Here is a 25,488-nt window from a genome sequence, read left to right on the forward strand (position 1 = left end):
TACCATCAGTTGCGCCCAGAGTCTAAATCTTTAGACAAATCTCATATTCCGACACATGGAATATCAATTCACAGAATTTCATACTGTGATCACAGTAGCTCGGCAAGGCAGGGTCGCTACTCCCTGTAAGGTTTACACAACAACCTTTGCCTACCTCAATCAGCTGCTGCATGTTAAACAATAAACGTATACATCAGAAAATAAAATATAATAGGTTAATGTTTGTACAAAGTTTCAAAAAGATTTCTTGAACAGATAATAAAATATGCTCCAGAAACAAAATCAGGATGGAAGGCTGGATTTCAGAAAATATAATAATGGGTAAAATTATTTTAAAGGTATCTTGAAGGTCAGATGTGTTTCCATGGAAACATATAAAATTATCAAATCTGAGAAATTCAAAATAAGTGCCAAGAAGATAACTTGAACGATTTATGAAATATGCTACGGAAACAAAATTCTACACCAAAAACTAAGTCAAATTTGTTTCCATGGAAACACACAAAATATCAATTCCAGAAATTCCTAAATAGCAAAAGACACGACTACTGTAATAGGTTGATGTGTGTACAAAGTTTCAAAAAACAAATCTTGAATGGTTTATGAGATATGCTCCAGAAACAAAATTATACACTAAAAACTAAGTCAAATTTGTTTCCATGGAAACACAAAAAATATAAATCCCAGAAATTCCCAAATACTGTAATAGGTTGATGTGTGTACAAAGTTTCAGAAATATATCTTGAATGGTTTATGAGATATGTTCCGGAAACAAAATTGTACACCAAAAACTAAGTCAAATTTGTTTCCATGGAAACACACAAAATATCAATCCCAGAAATTCCTAAATAGCAAAAGGCACAACTACTGTATTGAGTATGCTCCGGAAACAAAATTATACACCAAAAACTAAGTCGAATTTGTTTCCATGGAAACACAAAAAATATAAATCCCAGAAATTCCTAAATAGCAAAAGGCACAACTACTGTAATAGGTTGATGTGTGTGCAAAGTTTTAGAAGGATATCTTGAACGGTTTATGAGATATGCTCCGGAAATGAAATCGGACGGACGGACGGACCCCATTTCAACATCCCTCCCTAACTTCGTTCGGCGCGGGATAAAAATGAGTTACTAGGTTTTGACTTTTGACGGGCGTATGGTGGGTCGCAAAGTACACGTGTACGCGTGAATGAACCCTTGATAATTGTAAAATTAATCCTGTTTCAATTTCTTCTAATTCACAAACATTCGATTGTCTAGAGAATAAAAGAATGGTCTGCAATAGGCAGATTTAGCTCTTACATAATGCATCTTTATAGTCTTTTGGCGATATCGAAAAATGTGTGATGAAATAAAAATTGGAGAAAAGAGAGCTACGGATCCTTTACGTGCATCTGGATGTACGGGTTCAGTGTAATAAATAATGTTCGGTGTCTACAAAGCTATAAACACAATCATACACTGGATTGTAAGAGGTGTGTCTTAGATATGTATGACAATTGGGGTCACTGCACGAGACGATGTATATGTTATTTGATATACATTATATTATCTATACTAATATTTGTGAATGTCGTTTGTTTGTTTGTTCAAGGTTGGTCTGACCTGAGGCTGACATTTGGTGTATAGGAGGGGGAGGGGGAGGGGTAGGGGTGGGGGGGGGTAGCTCCGAACTGGGAGTAACATTGGCTAGGTGGGGTTGGCCCATCGGTTTCTGAGTTATACTACTTTCAACCCATGCAGCGCCGGGTCATCCAATAGTAATAGATATTTACTGTACATTATATTATGATATATATTTACAATAAATAATATACATGTATTTTTCAAGTTCGTCTATGTGAAAAGGTACTCCATCACACCCTATTCTTCTTACAAGTGTCGAATGTCGGATAAAACATTCCGTCTTCGATTCTGCTATACTTATGGCGTTCTCTGAGATTTCAACCTACATGAGCCAAATCCACATTTTATATATATATTAAGCCATAATACAAATGTATCACCAAAGGCTCATTTATCCAGTATTTATTAACTGGTGGCTCAAACTCGGCTTGCAATTAGATAAATGGGTCCGGAAGAAACCCACAAGGTTGGACATGTGACTCTTTACCTTGTCACCTACAAATGGGGATTTGAAACCACCCAAGTCGACTCAATTACAGACCTACTGATGTAACGTGCAGGCGTTAACCGTCCCTCTCCCTCTACAGTTGAGCCACATATGTTAACACAACACGCTTTGTAGCGACTATTTTACAATACCAACTATTTTAGCAAGAAAATTAACTTATTGCAAAAATGGTTGATATTGCAAAAGTAGAACGTTGAAGGAACCATTCTGCAATAACAAACAATTCTTTTGTTGCCATTCTCATCATCACCATGATGCTTTTCACCCTGATGATTGACATAATCATTATTGATGTATTGATCATATTATAAATCTTATGATCGGTAACATGGAAGTGACGATAGTTTTTAATTATTGACATTTTATTGCAAAAATGGTTTATAGTGCGTATTATATAGACGTAAGATGAAACCATTAATCCGTATTTGATTTAAAATGAATCTAGTGTACATAGTCATATCATCTAGACATTAACCGTAATGCCCCACAACCCACAGTCTACATAAGTTTATTGATTTGTTACACAGATTTTAATATCTATCAAATGAGTATTTTATTTTCAATGACCTGCTCTCCAATGTTGTTGTTCGCTTTCACAAAACATATATACTCTACATATTTTCTTTTCTAAATATACATGTGTGTGTTTGATATATTCACCATGTAAATACACCCGTTTGTTCTTTTGTATTAATTTAATAATAGTTATAGAGAGGGGTTTCACATGGATTAAGCCTGTTCTACATTCCAATGCAGACATCTTGAATAAAAATATTGTTTAAAAACGAAAAAGAAAGAATAAAGGGCGTCAACCTACTCCTATTTATAGTAACAAAAAGCACGTAATGAAAATCCCATTTGAGCCCTTAAATGACGACATACTGTAGGCTTGCGTGTAAATGGGATTTTATTAGTGACTGACACGAGCTGGATTATATATACATCTATATAGCGGTAAGTTAATATTTCTTGTAAAATACGGAACATTATTAATAGATTAGCATTCTTGATATCAACTTTATTGTACTATGATTGTATCTATGTATCCATGATATACAAAATGATAAGACCTGATAGGATCACCACGATTACTCCACGATTAATACCACAATTTTAGTTGTAGCACGAATCGTGATAGTGGGAACTAGCATTAGAGAGCATTTGTAGTAAAACTACGACGAAAAGCTATTAATTGCCAGGGAGGTGTTATTTCAAAGATAGTAGGAGAAATAAACAATGCTCTGCGTCCGCAACGGGGGATCCGGACCCCTCGGAAACGCTCTGGACACGCGCCTGATTGAATCCCTTCACCTAACCTATGGTACAATTATTGCCCCACCACCAACCACTTGCTCACAGTTAAATTACAACAAAAATCTGCCAGCCTTATCAACTCGCAATTTAAATTAATGTTTATCAGAACTAAAGCATATACTGCTTCGTACCTGATACCAACTCATTTGACTACTAAATTTGAGGCATCTGAATTCGAACATATTTTATGCTACGGATGAAATATATTTTATTGTATAATATAATACATAACAGGTCCCCGAATTGACCCAGTTTTGTGTTTCTTAGAAATAGCTCACCCGATTGATGACGTCAGTGTTATATTTAGAATTGTGTGAAATACGTCTATAGCACTTTGTTTACAATACATTTACAGTAGTAGTTGGGGGGGGGGGGCGTTATAATTTGTTGGTGTCTGACGTCAACTTTTAGACGGTCATTTGTCTGATTCTAGTTAAAGATACATTATGTTAGCTTTTGATAAAGAACCGCCAGTTCTTGGTATAATAGTTGAAAACGAGGTAATGAAAGGGGTATATCTTGAAAATGGCAGTCAAATTATTTCAATCTAGGAGAAGTTTGGGGAATACTGGAGTTTCGATAGTCATTGCTATATACCTTTACGATAGTAAACAAAGCCATTGCTACACGCGTTGTTACGATAGTAAATAAAGTCTCATTTATCCATGTTTTCATTATCTGCCAATTGTGTTTAAATCCATTGAAAATGTCCAGAGTTGATTATAATCTTGGCAGGTTAATAAAAGTCTAATTAACGTTCAAGGATTAAAGAAAGACCTGTAATATACAGATGTAGCTCTTGCATAATGCATCTTTAATGTGGATGGCTAACCCATTCGTCAATGCATCGTAATGTAATATATTCACGGGAATTGTAATGGACCATATAAATCACCGACAACATGTGTTATACCCGCTCAATATGAATTTCCCAAGCATGATTCGACCCAATAGTATAGAATATATATATGTTGTACTTATCTCCCGTCAAAAGGCAAAACCTAGTAACTCACTTTTTTCTTATTTTGAGAAAATGAAAACGTAATGAATGAATATTAAACCCCAGCTCATTCATTGATTTTACTATTGAGTTACTAGGTTTTGCTGTGGTATACTAGGCAAATCAAGGAAGTTGCTAGGTTGTGTCATGGGTGTAACTGCTTACAAAATCAAAAGGTTGGAATATCTAGTACAACAACAGGAAGTACATACCCTAGTAACTACAAATTTGGTCCTAACTCAATTTTGATAAAAAAAAAAGTGAGTTACTAGGTTTTGCCTTTTGAAGGCAGTTATTTTGAGTATTATTTTATGTATGTCTACATTTCAGTTGTAATACGCCCACGCTGAAATGTGAGCATATATATAAAGTAATACGCTCGCATATCTTGAATACAGTGTTTCCACTGCGGAACTGGTTCTGTCATCAGGTGGGGGTCCTCCGTCTTCATGCGTTTCGGCGCTTTCCACAACGCTCTCGAGGGGTGAGCCAACTGAATTGATCAGACTCAGCCCATAACCAGTTAGCACTTCCACAGTTCTCCTCTCATTATCAACAACCAGTTGGAGGCTTCCTCAGCTTGTTTGCCTACTTTGGTAACTAAGGTCCTGCGTGTTGGTCCTGCCATGCCTAGGTTCCGGGGTGCTCTCCAAAATGTTTGAGACACGAATCCTCCACAGGAAAATCCCAGGCCTTCCAACCATTTTGCTGGCACTGCTCTAAGAGTGGCTGCTATTTGCTCAATTTCCTTGCATAGGCCTCTTCCATTCTAAAGGTTTTTTTAAAGAGATTTTTTAATTTTGTTCGAATGAATGGGGTAATATGAGGATGATTCCTCAAGATGAGATTTCTTCATCGACCCTCAAATTTGCTTATCATCCAAGTTGTCGTCTCCGATAAGCTGCCGTTGTGACAAAGCTGCTGTGTGGGCGTGGCCATATTTATCATGTGTGTTATCTATATACTTACAGCATAGGCAACAAAATGGATCAACAGATTTGGCCAAATCAAATGATTTCCATCAATGAACATCTTCAACAAGAAGGTAACAAAAACAAGGAAATCTTTACAGATTCCAAGATGGAGAACAACAGAACGATGAAAGATCAGGATTCTGGTTTTGAAGTAGACGATGAGGAAGGACAGAATATAAGAAAACAGGAATTACAGTCTGAAAAGGAGATACTGGAGGAGAAGCTTAAACGGATAACAGAAGAACTTGGTGCTCTTCATCATGATGATTCTGAATCGGTTAATATCAGATGTCATGGTGACGCCAATGATCAAAGCAGTCAAAATGTCTCCAGCATGGACGGTAAGGCTGAACAATCGTTCCAAGTAAACAGGGACCATAGCAACAATAATGTCACATTAAATAGAGAATTAATCTCAAGTGATAAGAACACGAAGATGTGCCCAATACCAACAGATGCGGATAGTCATATAATTAACGAAGTGGATAGCAAAACAGCTGTGGATAACAATCCAATTGAAGAAGCAGCGCCGTCTAACCAATCTTCACATGATACCAATTTCAAAACAGGTAACCGTTTGTGTTGGTGAATTGTTTCACTTATATTGTTAGTTGGTTTTCAATCTGCGTGAAGCCCTATGACTACTGGACTGGGACTATACAGAGCAATGGAGCACTTACAGATAGCCTCCCTGTTTTGTTAACTTGATTTCATGGTTTGCAACATCTATTTATATTGTTTGTCTTGACGGAGGGTTTACCCTATAGGTTTCGGTTTAACACGTCTGGGGTATACCGTAAGGGCTGTTTGTTAAGTCGAATGACGTGGTTTCGATGCCTCGCTTACACGTGACAAGGAGTATAGTCCCCTGTTCAACCTCGAACCTCGTGGGTTTACTCCGGGGCCTCTACCCCCCTCAAAAAAAAAAACAAAAAATACTAAAGGTCCATTGTTGAAATATAATAGAACTATATGCTAGTCCGGAAATGGCCTGCTCTCTCTCTCTCTCTCTCTCTCTCTCTCCTTACTATTACAACAAACTATAATTATCTCTCTTAATCTCAATTACAGTATATTCAAAAGATAAGGTGGGAGAAGAAACTATAGAAGAGATTATACCCCTTGACCATCAAAGAGGACTGATGACTGAAGCTGATGGATGGAAAATACAAAGACACACGTATTATCTTGTAAATGAACTAGATGCTATAGAACTTATAAATATCCTTTATTCCCTGTTTGTTTACGACATCGATGATTATGAATCACTTTTACGCATATTAAAAAGAGAAGGCAGATGCAAATGTGTTATGAATATGTTGATGATTTTAAGTAGAAAAGGGCCAAATTCCTACATTCTGTTCCTGCTGGCCCTAGAACGATGTGGCTATACCTGGATTATACAGAAGTTGGAACCTGATTGTGGTATGTATAGTATTATCATGTTGCCTACACAAGGAACAGGGTATCGCCAAGCATTTAAATATAGTTGTAGAGATTGATTAGAATTGTAAGCTATTTAGCCTACGTTCGTGATGTATTCAATCTTTCTGAATTGACCAGAGGAAACATGTCTGGTATATTCGTCGCTAGCCTGGGTCACCTGTTGAACTCACCCCTTCAGTAACGAAATGAGACTTTGGTTCTGAGCCTGCCCAGTCCTCTACCAAGCGTAACAATTTTTTTACGAACCCATTTGCCATTACACAATATTTAAAGTAGGCATATGTTCCATTATATGCAAAATATATTGCTTACTATGAAACTAGTAGAATAGTTGATTTTGGTGCGAATGATATGTAAAGAGTCACGTAGGCCAATAATGATAATATGCGGAAGTGGGCTACGTCATTTTACGAGTCATTAAACTACCAGTGTAATTTTGAAATACCATTTTATAAAAAAGAAAACGTTCTTTAGATATCATGAACTATCCTTTTCACGAATGTTTCGATTTCTCTTTCAATTGTACATTTAAAGGCAGGTAATTATTGAGGAATATTACACGCGTAAGGTTTAAACCAGTACTAATCATAAACATTACTCAGATGACGATATGCTACATAAAAATATCAAAGTCTATTAAATGGAATGGAAAATTATTGACCTTATTTCCTGAAGCGGACAACGGCTTTTATGGACCTAATTCTGGACTCAGTTAACCGCTACTAAAAATGTGTGACTTGCAAAATTTTTAAATATTATCCCTGCGTGAGAAAACGCTCTGTTATGTTTGTACGGTGGCCGAACAAATTAAACACTTAAAGCTTGATGAAAAGATTGTCATGTGTCCGGATTCTGGGCCTGTCTTCGACTGTTAAAATATCAATAATTTTCTCCGAAGTAGCTATTTTATTTGTCAATTCCCCCGTTGTGTCAAGGCCTTACAATCTTGTGTGGATGTATACAGAACACAGTTTAACGCTTTGTCTATATTTCAGGTATCTATGAAGGAAAGATCAAATACAGTGGACAAAAGTTTTATGAATTAATAGACAACACCAGTCCTAAATATAAAGAATTTGTAAAAAGATGTGAAAATAATATTGAACAGGTTTACCAGGACAAACCAGGACAACAATTTGTGGTTGTAAAGAAATTAGAGTAAGTTAAAAACTTGTGCAAAGTGTCAGATGATCGAGTTGACGATGTGGTGGGCGTGGTTGTGCTCCACCCCTCCACCACGTCAAACAAACCACACCCTCTCTCCCTTTTGGCAGCAACGTTTGCTCATCTACTCCGTTGCTACTGTGTGGGGTTGTCTTAGCTAACCTATGTTGTTTTGTATTAATTTATACCAGTTATTGTCGAATCTTATCCTTCTCATCAGAAACATTAAAGGTTACCGGGAAAGTTTCAATTTTTTTTAAAATAATGCAAGTAATTATGTCAACATATCCTTTCCACAAGAAGCTTTTTCCCGTCACCTTTAAATCAATGTCCGAGACAGGATATGTTTACACTTCTCGGAACGCCTGATGTCACTTCTTATTTGGTTAAGTAACAATTAATGGTAGTTGATCATTAATAAAATATATCTATTGTAACCTATTTACAGAAAAGGATGTGTTGAAGTAACTTTTCATCTCATATCTCTCGGTTCAAATGACGAAGATGAATTGCGAAGCTGTCTTCAAGATGTCGTACAAAGTGGTTTCATTGATTCTGATCCAGTTGAATCTGATTCATTTAAATTTCATCGTATCACAGGTATTTTTGAATATATTAATCAATTGGATATATATGCTCTCTTTTGGGGAAAGTCTGAAATCCCATATCCTGACCAACGCATATTTCCAGATCTGAATATCTGTTAATTCTACATACACATTCAACACAATACAGTACATATATGTTAGTTTCAATATAACCGACATGATTTATTTCACTCTGTTTTACAAAGTGTCATCAACATGTTTTAGACCCCAATGAACAATATTGGTCCCAATCAATGGATAATATAGCCCAATCAAAACGCTATACTCCCAAATCAACATGTTGTTGGACCCAATAAACAGGCTCAAATAGGCTCAAATAAATCGAAAACTATATTATAGTCTAAAGTTTGATATTAAATTGTATTTTTAAGATGAGGAAATCACCACTGAAAGACAATCGATGAAGGAAAAACAAATAAAAGAGCTTGAGAATGAAATACAAACCTTGAAATCAGAAATCATTGACCTAAAGGTAGAAAATGATGCATTGAAATCTGAGTCGGTTCATTCTACGGAAATTCAGACATTCAAAGAACTCGAAGCTAACAAATATACAGAAAAACTTCAAGAACTGGAATCAGAGAAGGACCTGGTTATTTGGAACTTACGAGAACAACTGGACCACGAGAAACAAGATAAAGACAAATTACAAGCAAACCTGGACAGATTACAACAGGTTCTGGGCAGATCACAACAATGCCTAGACAGATTACAGTCTGACAATGAAACACTTCGACAACGTAAAAAAAACATATTACAAACAAAACTGCGCAGATTACAATTTGACGATGAAGAACTGGACCACGAGAAACAAGATAAAGACAAATTACAAGCAGACCTGGACAGATTACAAGCAGACCTGGACAGATTACAATTTGACGATGAAGAATACCATCGGCATTATAATAAATACAAATTACACAAGGCACTGGACAGATTACAGTCTGACGATAAAGTAGCTCGACAGTATCAATACCTATTACACAAGCCACTGGACATATTACAGTCTGACGATGAAGTACCTCGACAGTATCAATACAAATTACACAAGCCACTGGTCGGATTACAGTCTGACGATGAAGTACCTCGACAGTATCAATACATATTACACAAGCCACTGGGCAGATTACAGTCTGACGATGAAGTACCTCGACAGTATCAATACATATTACACAAGCCACTGGGCAGATTACAGTCTGACGATGAAGTACCTCTACCTTATAAGTATTACAAATCAAAACGGACCCGTGACCTGCTTCGAGATCTTCGACATCATGCATCCGAATTAAAAACGGACCTGCAGAGATTAAGTTCTGAGAGTGAAACACATCTAGAAAAGAATGTCGATTTACAACAGGACTTGAGTAAATTACAGTCTCGTGGTGAAACACTTCTACAAGATAATTACAAATTACAACAGTACCTGAAATGATTACAGTCTGACTCGGAAGCACTTCGAAACATGGTGCCACTATTCATTTTTATGTTATTCTGTACAACTATATTCATTGTGTTCATTACGTTCATGGATATATCTAAATAGTGAAGTTAAGGCAATTCAAACACAAATGCGAAACAGCTTTCTAGTTTGTCGCTCACCAAAATGTCTATCAGTTCATGAGTCCTTCATTGTCTATTTTTCGAACACTATCAGCGTCCATTCCCCCACCGTCGCTAACAACCACATGGGTCTTCCCTCAGAGCGCACCGTCTATTACAACCCGCCTGAGTCTGCCCGCATAGTACACTGTCGATTACAACTGCGAGGGTCTTCCCTCACAGTACACTGTCGATTACCACCGAGTAGGGTACATATATTTATGTATATACATGTATATAAATTAAGGATCTATATTGATCCAGTTCAATCTCGAATCCAATCTTGAAATAAAATGTATAAATTTATTATTCATGTTACCAATTTTATCTTTCCTGCGATTTCTATAAATCATACTATGAATTATAATGTATATTTATTATGTATATGAATTACTGTATCTTTATTTTGTATTGAATTACATGTATACTGTATATTTATTATGTATATAAATTATATTGTATCTTTATTTTCTATATGAATTATACTGTATATTTACTATGTATATAATTTATATTGTATATCTTTACTATGTATATCAATTATATTGTATCTTTACTATGTATATAAATCATACTATAAATTATGCTGTATCTTTACTACGTATATGCATTATATTGTATATTTACTATATATATATATTATATTAGGTACGAGACCTAAAATCCGTGACCAATTTTCGGGGAAGTTGTTTTGAAGGTGGTTTCTATATGACAAAAACCTGCTGAAGATGATTAAGCTTGGGTGCCTCTCTCTAAAATGTTGGCGGAATCCACTAGAGGGCCAAATTCTAAATGGCTGCCAGATTTGGCGGGAAAATATAAAATTATTTAATATAGGCTTCCGAGGTGTCTATTCGTATGTTCCAAGGGTGTCTGAATCGAAATATTGTAATCAATACACGGATTTTTGGTCTCGTACCCAACTATATATAAAGTAACGGTCAAATAGATCCAGTCTAATGCCGAATCCAATTTCAGATGAAACAAAATACACGTATTTAAAAATAAAACCCAGAAAATAAACATGCGTAAATTTATAATTTATTTGACTTTCATCGAAATACAGTCTAATTAAAATATGACTCGTACTTTGAAATCCTAGCATCAAAACATTTTGTGTATTCCATCATCAAAATCAATATTAAAAACAGTTCGGAGCTTTAGTACTGCTGGACCAAAACTGTGGAACAATTTACCTCAAATTATTCGGGACAACAAAAGTTTCAAATCCCAATTAAAAGTGCATTTGTTCAAACAATAAATTTTGGACAATTATATATAAAAAGGTATAATATCACATTGATTAGATAGCCAATGAAATGTCTCGACAATCAAAGATATTTAAAACGATTTCGCGAATTTTCTACATCATTGGTTTTGATTGGTAGGTGAGGAAGTTCATCTGGCGACACAGGACAATGTATAGTCGTTCGGATGGGACGTACACATTGGCGTACTTGTAAAATAACCCTTGGCATTTATATGTAGATAACTAGATTAATTGGCACAAGCCTGTACCGTCTCTGGTGTCCCCCGAAAGGTAAAGACTCCTACGCGTGAGTGAATAATAAATTAAAATTGAACCATTTCATTTCATTTCATTTCTCCTTAAAATACTCTATCTTAGAGCGAGGAACCAACTCATTATACGTGATATGTTTTCAAACGACGTAAATCCGCCAGTCTTCATCTGAAAATGGAGACCCGTGTCTGAAGTTTTATTATACGGTGTCTGTTTATAAAAAGAATGTGTAGGTGAAATTCACCTTTTGTTATCAAGTACAGCACTTGGGTCATGGACTGTATATATATCCAATAGTAACGGCAATCGATTATCGGGTCATCCAACGAAACAATTGACCCGAAATCTTGAAAGGGTTACGTGTCCGGATAAGCGGTTTTGACGTTCACGTCCAAACGACTCAATATTTTGAGCTGAATTTTTGAGACCGGGTAAATACACCATTCATCTGTATTTTGGCATTTAAATTTCATACGTACTCGGGCTTTATTTTTGAGACGTGTTTAACCAGTTCTATCACATGTAAAATTTGTGGGCACCAAAAGTAGTGTACACTGTTCTTAACAGAATAGAACGATTGGAACAGGAGAGACAACTGTTTTTTTTCTTTTTCCTATTGCTTTCGACAGACAAGATAAGGATTTTATAACCTTTACCTATAATAATTGACGACCAGGAGACAGTGTATGCTTTTTATTTCTAGAAAACCTGATACCACTTCTAAGGTAGATTATAGTTCATTCAATACAACCAAAGATCTCATCAACCGAAGCTATATGGAAAAATTTTAAGTTGAGAATTAGTTCAGTCCATATAACCAATGGACTAATCAACTGGGCCTATATGGAAAATTGTTAAACGTTTTAAATGAGACAAACTTTTATTATAAATTCGGATTGTATATATAGTATGTAACCTGTATTTTCATTTTAACATGGTAATGCCCGGACTTTTTCTATTTATTTCGTTTTCTCTTTTCTAGTGACAATTTATGAATTGACAGATATCCTCTCACACTCTCAGTCCCTAATCGTCCTAAGTATAAAACATATATCTTCAATAAGCTAATTGTAAGAAACGCCCATGAAGCTGTTCTGTATTATCACACTGATGAGCAGTGAATTTTCGCTCGGCCCCTACAATCACTGATAAGGATGACATCAATGCGACTTAATGAGTTTCAAATATTAACTTTTGTCCACCGACAAATTAAATTCTAACACTTTTTGATGTATTAGAAAAATAAATAAAGACGTTTGACGTATTTGTAGGTAAAAATTATTTCCTATTTAGTGTAAATGGGTATTAAATGACTAAAAGGCAGCATTCTGCCCGAAGCAGTAACGGCTTATGTAAACATTGCACGCGCCATTCAGCCAATGATTGACACCGCGTGCTGTGACGGCACGTGTTAACGACAGTCGTCATTTACAGAGATATTAGAGAAGACTCGTAATTCTCTGTAAAACAGATTGAGACAGTGTAGGTGATAAATAGCATGTACATAGTATGATTCTATTACAGAATAAAGCATTATTATTATTTTTTTAAATTCTGTAAGTTACATAATGTGATTAATTTAATTCCGTACAGGGCTAGGAAATCAACAATTCAACATTGTTTATACTTGTCTTATACGATTTTCGTTTTCGGTTTCGAAAAGTCACAAAACAACGGTGTCCTATAAGACACCACTACAAAACAACCAATCTGTTTCACATAGGATTACGAAATTATTCTAATATCTCTGAAAAAGATGACTACCTTCAACACGTGACTTTTCATTCGGGCGAAATGGTGCCTTTTACTCATTTAATACCCACTTACACTAAAATTGGAAATCATTTTTACCTACAAATACGTCAAACGTCTTTATTTTTCTAATACATAAAAAACATGTTTTAGAAATTAATCCCGTGTACAAATTGGCATGCACGTAAAAGATCCCTCGGCAGTTGGAATTCGATATAAGAGTAGGCCATAGTGCACAATTTCGCTCATAGCATACTGTATGACGTATGCCCGTTTTCATTATCCCAGTCGGACGTTAAACCCCATTGCATGTCAACCATCGGTATTTCTAAATATACATTTCCTGTAAATAGAAGTTGGTTGCCTCCGTATTACAGGTAATATGCCTAGACCGACAGGACTATATACTTCAATGGGGCATATCATCTCGCCTCATTGTCAGGGGCTATTTTAAGGTTTTATTGGCTTATATAAAACCAAAATATAAGAGAATTAACATATTTATATTTATAACCGTGTGTCAGTATCATTAGCGGCCCAAATAAATATCCAAAGTCAATACAAAGGCAAACGAACCTTTACAGATTGTATGGGGACACTTACCTATCATTATGATCATCGGCAACTTTCGATTTCTGTTTCAAAAGTTTTCGGGGGTCACGTGGCTAAGTGGGTAAGAAGCTGGCTCGCTAGCTTGGAGTTCGGGTGTTCGATCCCTGCATTGGCCGAGAAAGTTCATCCAGATTTTCCGGCGTGGTTTCCCCTTGTCAGTGATGCAGGACGGAGGGCCTGACAAGGACAGCTGTCTAGTCGTTCAGATGGGACGAAAAATCGAGGTCCCGTGTACACATTGGCGTGCATGTAAAAGATCCCTTGGCAGTTGGAATTCGATATAAGAGTAGGCCGTAGCGCCGCTGCCCTGGTAAAATTTCCCTCATAGCAGACTGTATGGCGTATGCCCGTCTTCATTAGCAAAACAGTAGGATGTTAAACCCCATTTCATTTCATTTCATTTCAAAAGTTTTGTATTGTTGACGTATTCCCACAACCACCTAAAGCTCGAAAGTTACATGGCAGAACATGGCACTGTCAGGTGCTTCTCGGATTCACAAGGCTACATAATATTTTTTAAAGCACGGATTTTAGATTTTCAAAGCATGAACTGTTTTATCTAGAGGCACGTTAAAATTACTGTTTATTGTAATACGTATATAGCAAAGAACAAGACCTATATCAAATCTAGAGTTCACATTGTCATGTATGCATTCATATGCTCACTCAAGTTGACGAATTGTAATATATAGCAATAAACAAGGCCTAGATCAAATCTTGGGGTGACGTGTGCATTCATGTGCCAATTCAAGTTGAATGTAGTACTAATGACGGTGTTTTATCTTTGAGAATGACAAGCGTTTCCCATTTATTATAGTTCGTAAAAAGCATATTATGTTATTTTCAATTATCAAAGCTACAAAAATATAATAATACCATTACATAGTGTTGGAATTTCCCACTATAAAAAAGGCTATATGTTGACATTGGTCCCGTTGTCATTACATAGTGTTGGAATTTCCCACTATAATGGGTGATCGAGCTGTTTATTCGTATTGTTTGAATTGAGGCAACTAATCAGTAAAGATGACATGCTTTATAGTAGATGGCGATTGAATGAACTCCAGTTTTTGAAGCTCAGATGTAAAAATAGAAGTTGCAGGTTTCAGAAGACGTTACAGTAGCCGAGGCTTCCCGATCACCATATTTAGAACCATCTGTACAAATTTGAGCATAATCACGACTAGATCTATTTGTTAAGGCCAACTAAATGTTTCGTCATGGTCGCTGAGACGTAAATAAAGTTAAGACACGTCATTGTTGGCGAGATTATAGATTAGGTTTAGGGTAGCTGTTAGGGCTAGGTTCAGGGTTAGGGTGGGCGTTAGGGCTAGGTCCAGGGTTTAGGGTAGGCGTTAGGGCTAGGTCCAGGGTTAGGTTTAAGAATGGGATTAGGGCTAGCCCTGTTTACATCTCGTGACCTTAGAGTAAACTTGAAGTTGGATTTATGATATAGATCTAACCAATAATCACGAGTGAGATGTACCCTTCATTTAAAATTGGGGTGTCAGTTTGGGTCATTCCAGGGTCCTAAATTTAGTACTCAGCTGGACATACTTTTTCATCTAATGTATGAATATAGCCTTTTTCAGGCCCTCTGTAGTCCGTATTTAGGATGTCAGTTTGGGCCACCCAGGGTCAAAATGGTCTGTTATGGGCAGTTTCGTAGTCAGTGAGACGCACTCTTTAATTTAAAATTGGTTTCCACCGGTACCTCGAATGTATGAGCTTAACCCATTTTGGGGGTCATTCTAGGGATCATCAGGGCCACACCCAGGGGCTGGAACCCGACAGACGCACACTTCTGTGCACCCCAGGTTAGTATGAAGATGACTATATGGTCAGACATTGGTACCTCGTTCGTCTAGTTCGAACAAATGGAAAAGCAGGATGTTAAAGGGGGGATATACAGGCCATTGCCCGCCACACTCACACAATTGAGATATGTATGTCAGTATCGCAGATATATAGATTTATTTGGCACAAGCTTGTACAACCTCATAGGTTTTCTCTGGTTCCCTCGGTTTCCTCCGAAAGCTAAAGACCGCTACGCGTGGACGAGTTATTGAAATAAAATTGAACCATATGGACATACATGTAGTTTGTGTCAAGTTAAAATCCCCGACTTCGTTAGTCCAGTAGGAACAAACTGGACTTTAAACCCCATTTAACGTCACTTTCTAAAGGTTCAATACCACTCTTGTTGTAACTGAATAATATCTCCCAATCTTTATTCTGGTCAACAAATTGTACTATTTTACAGTATTCCAATTAATTTATGATACAAATTTCATCTTAACACACCTAATTTAAAAAATTGGAAAAATTCAACTAAATGATTTGAAAAGCCTAACGTAAACATTTTCAAATGTGACAAGGATTTAAAAATATTTTCGAACCCTCTGGACAAGTAAAATAGGATGTAGTGGAGAATTTACACAACAGGTAGGACACTTAAGCATCTAATACTTAGAATATGGCTAATATTTATTTACTGGGGCTGTCAAGCCAGCAAGAGTGTTATTGTCCCTTTAAACTCTTAGTAGGATTGAATGATTCGAACAGGGGAGACAACTCGTTTTATCTTTCCTTTTGTTTTCGACAGACAAGATAAGGATATTATAACCGTTAGCTATAAGAATTGACGATCAACTCATTGGAAAAGCTTTGATGGTTGTCACATTTGGTGTCAATAGCCCATTGGAATCAAACAACAATTTACCTTTATCAATATGCTGGAAATGAAATTAATCATTTTTATTTCATTTGAAACTTAATAAAAGATCGATCAATAATTCATCGTTGTACTTACGTAAACAATTCACTAAAATATCGGATGAATGATTTTACAAAACAATGGACGGGTGGACAGCGGTGACGGCAATATCAACTTATACAAAACTGTTAAAACAATGCAGACCACCCATTAGATCAAAGATAATAAAAAAGTCATCCCCAGCTACAAAATATAATAATTAAAAAAAAATAATATTGCCAAAATAAAATAGCGCGCATAGTGTTAAGCATGTCAAAATGACATCAAAATGGTGAATCTGTATCATTTTCTTCTTTGGCTCCTCTGCCAATCCCCTCCTCCTCAGTACAGTTCCAGCCCGTTTCACCGATATTCTCTCTCCCTCCCCCCGATTCTCTTCTTCAAGCATTTGCTCAACTTCCACAAGTTTTACTTCCAATTTGTCTTTCTCTTGTCGAAGTGTTTTATTGTCAGATTGTAATCTGTCTAGGTCTGGTTGTAATCTGTCCAGATCCTGATGTAATTTGTCCAGGTCTTGATGGAATTTGTAATTATCTTGTTTCTCTTGGTCCAGTTGTTCTCGTATGTTCCAAATAACCAGGTCCTTCTCCGATACCAATTCTTGAAGTTTTTCTTTATATTTATTAGCTTCGAGTTCTTTGAATTTCTGAATTTCCGTAGAATGAACCGACTCAGATTTCAATGCATCATTTTCTACCTTCAGATCAATAATTTCCAATTTCAAGGTTTGTATTTCATTCTCAAGATCTTTTACTTGTTTTCCTTTCATCGATTGCCTTTCAGTGGCGATTTCTTCCTCTTGAAAATACAAAATACATAACAATTAGTGAACATCCAGTTAGTAAACGTTTAAAAGAAAAGAAATGAGGTTTAACGTCCTACTGTTCTGTTCCGACTGGGATAATGAAGATGGATATACGCCATACAGTGTGCTATGAGAGCAGTTTTGCCCCGACAACGGCGCTAGGGCCTACTCTTATATCGAATTCCAACTGCAAAAGGACCTTTAACGTGCACGCCAATGTGTACACGGGACCTCGGATCGAACTTGGGACCTTCAGGTTAGCGAGCTAACGTCTTACCCACTGAGCCAGTTTATAATAGAATATGGTTCAGAATGCCATATATTTAAAACTGACTAATACCAGTAGAATGGAATAACAGATGTGATTGTCACAGTGGCGATACTGGCGAAAACCGTATGAGAAATCACTTCTGTCATATTGGAACGAAATTGCAAGTAATTTATCGTCTATTGTTTTGAATGATTCAATTACTATACTGTTGTTTGATGTATTTCAGGATTGTGTTGGGGTAGAAGATTAACTTTGAAAATAGTGTGGTGGTTATTTGTGTAAAAATTCTTGATTTTTGTCAGTAAAGACAAAAATGTATACTGCAATATTTGTACGTATAGTTCTAATACTGTAGAGGTTATTTAGGTTCTGCAAACGATGCTCTTATGTATTGAATTCGTTAGCTAGAACCTAAAGGCAACGAGAACTAGGATAACAAGTATATTATGTCTGGTAGATTAAAATCGGGCAAAGACATCATAGTCTGGTAATCCAAATATGGCAATCCCATACGTTAGAAACGTGGACACCCGTCCTCCTGCGTGTCCATATTAGTACACTAAAATTCAGGGTAGCTTCTGTGCAGCTGACCAACCAGACAAAAGTGTACCTGGCCACTTTCCCGAGGGTCAATACATGACTCGTGCACGTATCCTCTTTATATAGACTTGCGGGGTTTAAGTTTCTTTGGGCATCATTTCCTATTCTCAGAAGGGCGTTCCAGCGAAAAACACAAGCTTGGGTATATAGAACTTATATTTATCTTATATATAATGTCATAGCTGTGTGTGTAGTTTTCTGTATATAACCGTCGTACCAGCGGCGGCCATGCAGGATACACCCACATTTTTGAGAGATGGATAGAGAACAAGCTAAAAAGAAAGTGATTTTTCCTACAATCAAGGGCCATAATTTAGGAAATTACAATTCGATATGCGCAAATATCGAAAGGAACCGAGATCTGTGGGTTATAAACTTACATTTCAAGTTTAAAAAAAATCGGATAAAAATTGTAACCTCTATAGGGCCTACAACCTTGATATACCATATTTTTACGCTATTTGAGAACGAGGGCGGCCATTTTGTCTGTCAGTTTTAGGCCGATTTTCACAAAATTCGAACTCAGCCGTCCTTGGGGTGTAACGGTGATATTATAACACGTTTTTTTTAAATCGGATAAACATTATGACCTTTATAGGGTCCACAAGCTAAAAACGCGATTTTCGTACAATCAGGGGCTATAATTCAGGAAGTTACTGTCCGATATGCGCGAATATCGAACGGAACCGAGATCTTTGAGTTATAAACTTACATTGCAAATTTCAACAAAATCGGATAAAAATTGTGACCTCTATAGTGTCCACAACCTTGATATACCATATTTTTACGCTACTTGAGTACGAGGGGCGGCCATTTTGTCTGTCAGTTTTGTGCCGATTTTCACGAAATTCGAAAGGAACGAAGATCGTTGGGTTATAAACTTACATTTCAAGTTTCAACAAAATCGAATAAAAATTGTGACCTCTATAGGGTCCACAAGGAACGAAGATCGTTGGGTTATAAACTTACATTTCAAGTTTCAACAAAATCGAATAAATATTGTGACCTCTATAGGGTCCACAACCTTGATGTACCATATTTTTACGCTATTTAAGAACGAAAGGCGGCCATTTTGTCTGTCAGTTTTCGGCCGATTTTCACGAAATTCGAACTCAGTCGGCCTTGTGGTGTAACGGTGATATAATAATACGGTTTTTTAAATCGGATAAAAATTATGACCTCTATAGGGTTCACAAACTAAAAACGCGATTTTTAGTACAATCATAATTCAGGAAGTTACGTTCTGATATGCGCGAATATCGAAAGGAACCAAGATCTTTGGGTTATAAGCATACATTTCAAGTTTAAACCAAATCGGATAATAATTGTGACCTCTACAGTGTTCATAAGCTAAAAACGTGATTTTTCGTAAAATCGGGGACCATAATCCATGAAGTTACACTCCGATACCTGCCAACATCGAAAGGAACCGAGATCTTAGGGTGATAAACCTATATAGTGTGAAGGGCCGTTTTCTGGGAGTTACTGATTAAAGTCCCCGTAGTGCCACATATTTGCCTGACCAAACAGATCAATCAGCATCAAGACAATTTGACATTTGTGTTACAATAAATCATAAACATATATTCAAAAATACCTGTGATACGATGAAATGTAAACGAATCCGATTCAACTGGATCAGAATCAATGAAACCACTTTGTACGACATCTTGAAGACAGCTTCGCAATCCCTCCTCATCATTTGAACCGAGTGATATGAGATGAAAAGTTACTTCAACACATCCTTTCCTGTAAATAGGTTACAATAGACATATTATATTAGGGATGAATATTACCCCCCTCTCTCTCTCTCTCTCTCTCTCACGATTGCACATACGTTTTCGCAGATCTAATCCAATGCTTCTTTATTTCTAGAACCACGGTCACTACTTCTCATTTGTGAAGTCTGTGTAGTTTGCACTTTTAAAAATATCCCTTTCTGTTTGAGACTTGTACAGTATTTAGCTCAAAGAAAACGCGATAAACCAAGTTATATTTGGAATCAATGGTGTTGATCTACCCAATTGTCATTCTGTGCACGTGTTATTTGTGATAATTATTTGTGGTTGATAGAATTTCATTCAATGAACGTGTATATCCCTTAAAATAACGAATATGTTTCCATAAAATGCAGTGAAATCTGTTTAATCAACACATTACGCATGCGCAAGGATTCGTGTCAACGAACAATGTGCCAGAAGAGAAAGGACGAAAAGATGGAAGAAGACATAATTTAGAATATATATTCATGACGGATGTAAAATAGAATGAAATGGGGTTTAACGTCCCGTTGTACTGCACCGACTGGGCTAATGAAGACGGACTAAATGTTTATTCAAGTACAAGGTATAGCAACTTAAACGTTACTGATTTCATGTACGTAGTACTTGGATTGTAACTTACTCTAATTTCTTTACAACCACAAATTGTTGTCCTGGTTTGTCCTGGTAGACCTGTTCAATATTATTTTCGCATCTTTTTACAAATTCTTTATATTTAGGACTGGTGTTGTCTATTAATTCATAAAACTTCTGTCCACTGTATTTCATCTTTCCTTTATAGATACCTGAAATATGGAGAACGCTTGAGATACCAAAAGATAGCCATGTAAACCTTGACAATAGACCCACACAGACTTGTAGCTATATCATTGTCGGATCGCACATAATGAATAATGCCGTGTGCGATTGGTTGGGCGCCTCATCCCAGAGGGGCGCCAATAATGCCGAAATTAGTGGGCTGCCTCGGCACGATCATGAGCGCCTAACCAAGAAACCGAACGCATGGGGTGAGATTGATCCAAGCCCGTGCCAGGCGTGATATCTCAAAACATTTTTCCATAAAAATAATAATAATAAAAAAATTGTAAAATTGGCCAAAACGTCCTACGCCGAAATGTTCAATGGCCTAAACATCTTAGGCCAAAAAGTCCACTGGCCGAAACGTCCGTCCACTCCTTATCACGTACAACCGGGAAATCGAAACCACGCCAATTAACTCAATGTGGCGAAAAAGCGTGCAAGAAAGAAGATGGCGAGTAAGCAGAAATTGGGCGAAGTGGGTACTGAGCTCGTTTATTATAATACATACCACATCCAGGTTCTAAAGTCTTTATAACCCAGGTATAGCCACATCGTTCTAGTGCCACCAGGAACTGAATGTAGGAATTTGGTCCACATTCTCTACGTAAAATCCTCAACATATGTGTAATACATCTGTATCGGCCCTTTGTCTCTAAGCTATTCAATAACAAATCATAATCATCGTCGCCGAAAACAAACTGGGAATACAGTTTATTTATAAGTTCTATAGCATCTAGTTGATTTACAAGATAATCTGTATGTCTTTGTATTTTCCATCTATCAGCTTTAGACATCAATCCTCTTTGATGTTTAACGGGTATAATCTCTTCTATAGTTTCTTCTTCCTCTTCATCGTTTGTACAAACCATAACTGTAAACAGGGGGGGGGGGGGGATAAATATTATTTCTTTTTTCGCTATTACGGAGATAAACCCCCATTAATTTCCCCATTGACTTAATGTTAATTATGGTCTCTTTGCCTGGCTTCAAAATTTCTATAAATTGTTGGTTGAACTGGACGCTCTTCACTATTGACAGAGTCACAAGTGGCCATGGCTTTGCTCCAGATTCTGTGAGAGGTTGACCAATGGAATTTTGAGATAAACAAACATGAAGTTGGATACTAAAAACATGCTCCTTTCCGCCATATGAATCACCGTAACTAACTCTAAATCATGAATATTTACAAAAACCTGGCAGAAAATGTTAATTCAAACCCTCTTCTTCCATTATAGACCACTAAATCAACACCAATCACCAGATGGCTGGGAAAAAGGTTGGGGGGGGGGGGTATAGTGTCTTATTTTCCCATTAAAAAGGCATTAGACTAGTTCCTCTATGCGTAGCAATTCTCTCCTTTTCCCGTTTTAGGAACGGTTGTTGACGTTTTAGTCTAGGATTGGATCGAAGACGAGTATTTAAATTTCCATTTGCTGCCAAGTTTATGTGATTATTCAAGGGTTTGAGGCGGAAGGAGCAGGAAGTAAACAGGCAATAGGGTGTTCGAGTCTATAGATTTCTTTAGCCAGGCCTATCACTCGTTTCATTCTCACTTGGTCATACCATTGTAAGGACTGCACCTTTAATTGCATTGTTTTGGAAATTAACATTCCGATTTATCGAAATTACAATGTCGATTTGTGTATTACCAACAGAAGGCAATTTGTTATTGCAAATCGTTGACCAAAAAGTGTTATCTTTTCACTGGCTTGGATAGACATGTCACTAAGTGGCGTGTTGAAGATGGCAAATTCAACTGAAAATCTTCTCCCGCTTTACGGTCTATTAAAACAAGACAATAAACCGTAGGCTACAGTATATATAGAGAAAATGGGGTTTAACGTCAACTCGACACAAACTACGTCATTTCGGGACTAACATATGGAAAAAACCCACGAGGTTGGATAGACGACCCTTTTCTTTGCTACGTAAACCAGGGATTCAAAACCACGCCGCTAAACTCAATGACAGACCTTATGATCAAACACGCACGCATTAACCATTCGGCCACCACCACCCTTAATTCATAATCAATAAAGTAGTCAAGTGAGCAAAATAATAACATGGAATTCCCATCTCAAGTCAAAAATTCCATTACCGAATGTAGTAAATGTTATCGAACCTGTTTTTAATTTGGTATCATCTGAATGTTGTTCAGATGGTGGTTCTTCACTTGGCTGGTTGTTATTAGCTGTGTCTATATTCGTTTGTCTAATTATATGGCTATCCCTCTCTCTTGGTACCTGTTTGGTGAGCATCGTTCTATCATCTTCACTGGCTGTTGGTGCAGTACTCCCAATTAATTCTCTATTTGATGTTATGTTATTGTTTTCCTGGTCCTTGTTGATATGGAACAATTCCCCAGCGTCATCTTCCATGTTTGTGTCATCTAGATTGTTTTTGTCATTGACTTCAGTGGCTTCGTCATGACATGTTCTATTGTCCTTATAAGCATCAAGTTCGACTGTTGTATGCATAATTTAAGTACTCATAGTTGTTATGTTAGCCGAATTGGTTTGTCCTTAAATGATTTATTTTTAGATTGTAACGCCAAAGTCTGTTATCCTGGGCTGCTATTATCTTTCCTTCCTCGATGTTTGCATCAAACCCAGAATCCTGATCATTGTCTATAATCGTGGTATCTCTACTGTTTGATTGATTTCTTCTGGATGAAGATGATCCTTGATAGACACCATCGGATTTACCTTCTGGTAAAAAACGACAAATGACTGATCCGTGTTTTTGTTATTTTCTGAAAGTAGATAACATACATGTCATGCTAATAAACATGACAATGGCGAGTTGTCAATAAAACATAATTCAGGTTAAAGGACAATGTAAGTATGAGCCATTATCACATACATGTATTTGAAAAAAATGGTTAAACGTATTTCAAATATAATTTTAACACGGGGGTCATTGTTACGATAGATGCGTAACGAAGATTTGAAGAAACGAAAAGCGACCCAAAAAATGGAAATCACGAGTTTTCCTTCTATGTAACTGACTAAAGTAACGAGGGATAACAGATACACGGACGAATTTCAACCAATCTGATTAAAACACATATCCTATTTCGTTTCGTTTCAAAATTTCGTTTTACTTGTCTCCACAATAATAGGATCTGGAAGAGTTGTTACATAACATACATACGTTATAGTTGATGTGAGGAATTAGCCAATGAAATGGTATGTTACGGCGAGTGCTTGGCGTGCTTTGCACGGAACTGTGAGTAAACCCCTAGAAACGTCAACGCTGATTGATTAATCAATGTCTGGCGTCATAGGGTCAAAAGTCGTTCGTATGACCCCTGACGCGACCTCCCGGTACAACTGGCCAGATCTCCATGTAGTGAAGGCCATCGAAAGTATAAAAAAAGAAACGAAATATAGATCTGTATTTTAATCCGATTGAATTTCAACTCACTAATAATTCTGTTAAATTTATTATATGAGATTGTGAGAGGATATCTGACAATGTAAACAAAACATTGACTGTGACTAGATAAGAAAACACGAAAAAGTCCGAGCATTACCATGTTTTTATTAAGTAGAGAATGAATAAAAACAAGGGAAAGCTGGGCCTTTTCTATTTATTTCGTTTTCTTTTATCTAGTGAAAATCTATGAATTGTCAGATATCCTCTCACACCCTCAGCTTTTAATCGTTCTAAGTATAAAACTGATATCTTCAGTGAGCTAATTCTGGGAAACGCCCATGAAGCTGTTCTGTATTATGTCAAACAAACGCACATAAACCTTACCGTAGATGTCTGGAAGTGTTTGTGAAAGAATCTCTAGTAGTTAAAATTACATTTCTAGTAATTGTAATCTAAGCAAGATATATAGAATAGATGTTGTATTCGAACCCAGGAAGTTTAAGAGTCCAACAGGGCATGACGACATTACCTTAACAATATCGTCTATTAACATTTTCCCAATTATATACATGAACTTACCGTTATAGGTTTGGCTTGTTTTAGATCGAATAAAATCCACTGATAGAGATCTAATATTAATTCACTTTACATAAACACTTGTTATTATTACCTATCTTACATTTACATTAAATATGCCAACCAGGAGCTCAAGTTGTATTTCTAAATATACATGTCCTGTAACTATAAATAGAAATAGTAGGTTGACTCCGTATTACACGTAATATGTTAGACCGATCGGGCTATATCATTGATTGGGGCATATCATCTCGCCTCATTGTAACATATAGCAATAAACAAGGCCTAGATCAAATCTTGAGGTGACGTGTGCATTCATATGCTCACTCAAGTTGACGAATTTACTATTAATGACGGTATATTTTATGTTTGA

General features: G+C 36.6%; 2 protein-coding genes across 5 annotated transcripts; one reads left to right on the forward strand and one right to left on the reverse strand.

Annotated features, from left to right (window-relative positions):
- Positions 1 to 2,973: 2,973 nt before the first annotated feature.
- LOC126814978 (golgin subfamily B member 1) lies at positions 2,974 to 11,250 on the forward strand. Of its 2 annotated transcripts, XM_056099672.1 has the most exons (6): positions 2,974 to 3,090; positions 5,422 to 5,993; positions 6,496 to 6,849; positions 7,866 to 8,028; positions 8,483 to 8,634; positions 9,014 to 11,250. In XM_056099672.1, exons 2-6 carry the CDS (start codon positions 5,435 to 5,437, stop codon positions 10,072 to 10,074), a joined length of 2,289 nt encoding a protein of 762 aa, XP_055955647.1. In that variant the 5' UTR covers positions 2,974 to 3,090; positions 5,422 to 5,434; the 3' UTR covers positions 10,075 to 11,250. The 2 variants fall into 2 exon arrangements, with proteins under 2 accessions (XP_055955647.1, XP_055955648.1); XM_056099673.1 differs by lacking the exons at positions 8,483 to 8,634; positions 9,014 to 11,250 and having other exon boundaries at positions 7,866 to 8,464.
- Positions 11,251 to 16,361: 5,111 nt separating this feature from the next.
- Positions 16,362 to 25,314, reverse strand: LOC126816615 (uncharacterized). Of its 3 annotated transcripts, none has more exons than XM_050543315.2 (6): positions 25,119 to 25,313; positions 23,284 to 23,913; positions 21,670 to 22,032; positions 20,983 to 21,145; positions 20,177 to 20,328; positions 16,362 to 17,701 (listed from the first exon to the last, which is right to left on the reverse strand). In XM_050543315.2, the coding sequence occupies exons 2-6, from the start codon at positions 23,636 to 23,638 to the stop codon at positions 17,103 to 17,105; spliced, it is 1,632 nt and encodes a 543-aa protein (XP_050399272.2). In that variant the 5' UTR covers positions 23,639 to 23,913; positions 25,119 to 25,313; the 3' UTR covers positions 16,362 to 17,102. The 3 variants fall into 3 exon arrangements, with proteins under 3 accessions (XP_050399272.2, XP_055955649.1, XP_050399270.2); XM_056099674.1 differs by lacking the exon at positions 25,119 to 25,313 and adding an exon at positions 24,924 to 24,988; XM_050543313.2 differs by lacking the exon at positions 21,670 to 22,032 and having other exon boundaries at positions 25,119 to 25,314.
- Positions 25,315 to 25,488: the final 174 nt, after the last annotated feature.

The sequence above is a fragment of the Patella vulgata genome, chromosome 3, assembly GCF_932274485.2.
Source record: "Patella vulgata chromosome 3, xgPatVulg1.2, whole genome shotgun sequence".
NCBI lineage: Eukaryota > Metazoa > Mollusca > Gastropoda > Patellidae > Patella > Patella vulgata.

Excerpts from the sequence above, each read along its gene's own strand:
- LOC126814978 (XM_056099672.1), top strand. The coding sequence starts at position 5,435 with ATGGATCAACAGATTTGGCCAAATCAAATGATTTCCATCAATGAACAT. Across the intron at positions 5,994-6,495 it reads TGATACCAATTTCAAAACAG|TATATTCAAAAGATAAGGTG; the intron begins GTAACCGTTTGT and ends TCTCAATTACAG. Across the intron at positions 8,029-8,482 it reads GTGGTTGTAAAGAAATTAGA|AAAAGGATGTGTTGAAGTAA; the intron begins GTAAGTTAAAAA and ends ACCTATTTACAG.
- LOC126816615 (XM_050543315.2), bottom strand. The coding sequence starts at position 23,638 with ATGCATACAACAGTCGAACTTGATGCTTATAAGGACAATAGAACATGT. Across the intron at positions 20,329-20,982 it reads GTGGTTGTAAAGAAATTAGA|GAAAGGATGTGTTGAAGTAA; the intron begins GTAAGTTACAAT and ends ACCTATTTACAG. Across the intron at positions 17,702-20,176 it reads TACATTTCATCGTATCACAG|AGGAAGAAATCGCCACTGAA; the intron begins GTATTTTTGAAT and ends TGTATTTTCAAG.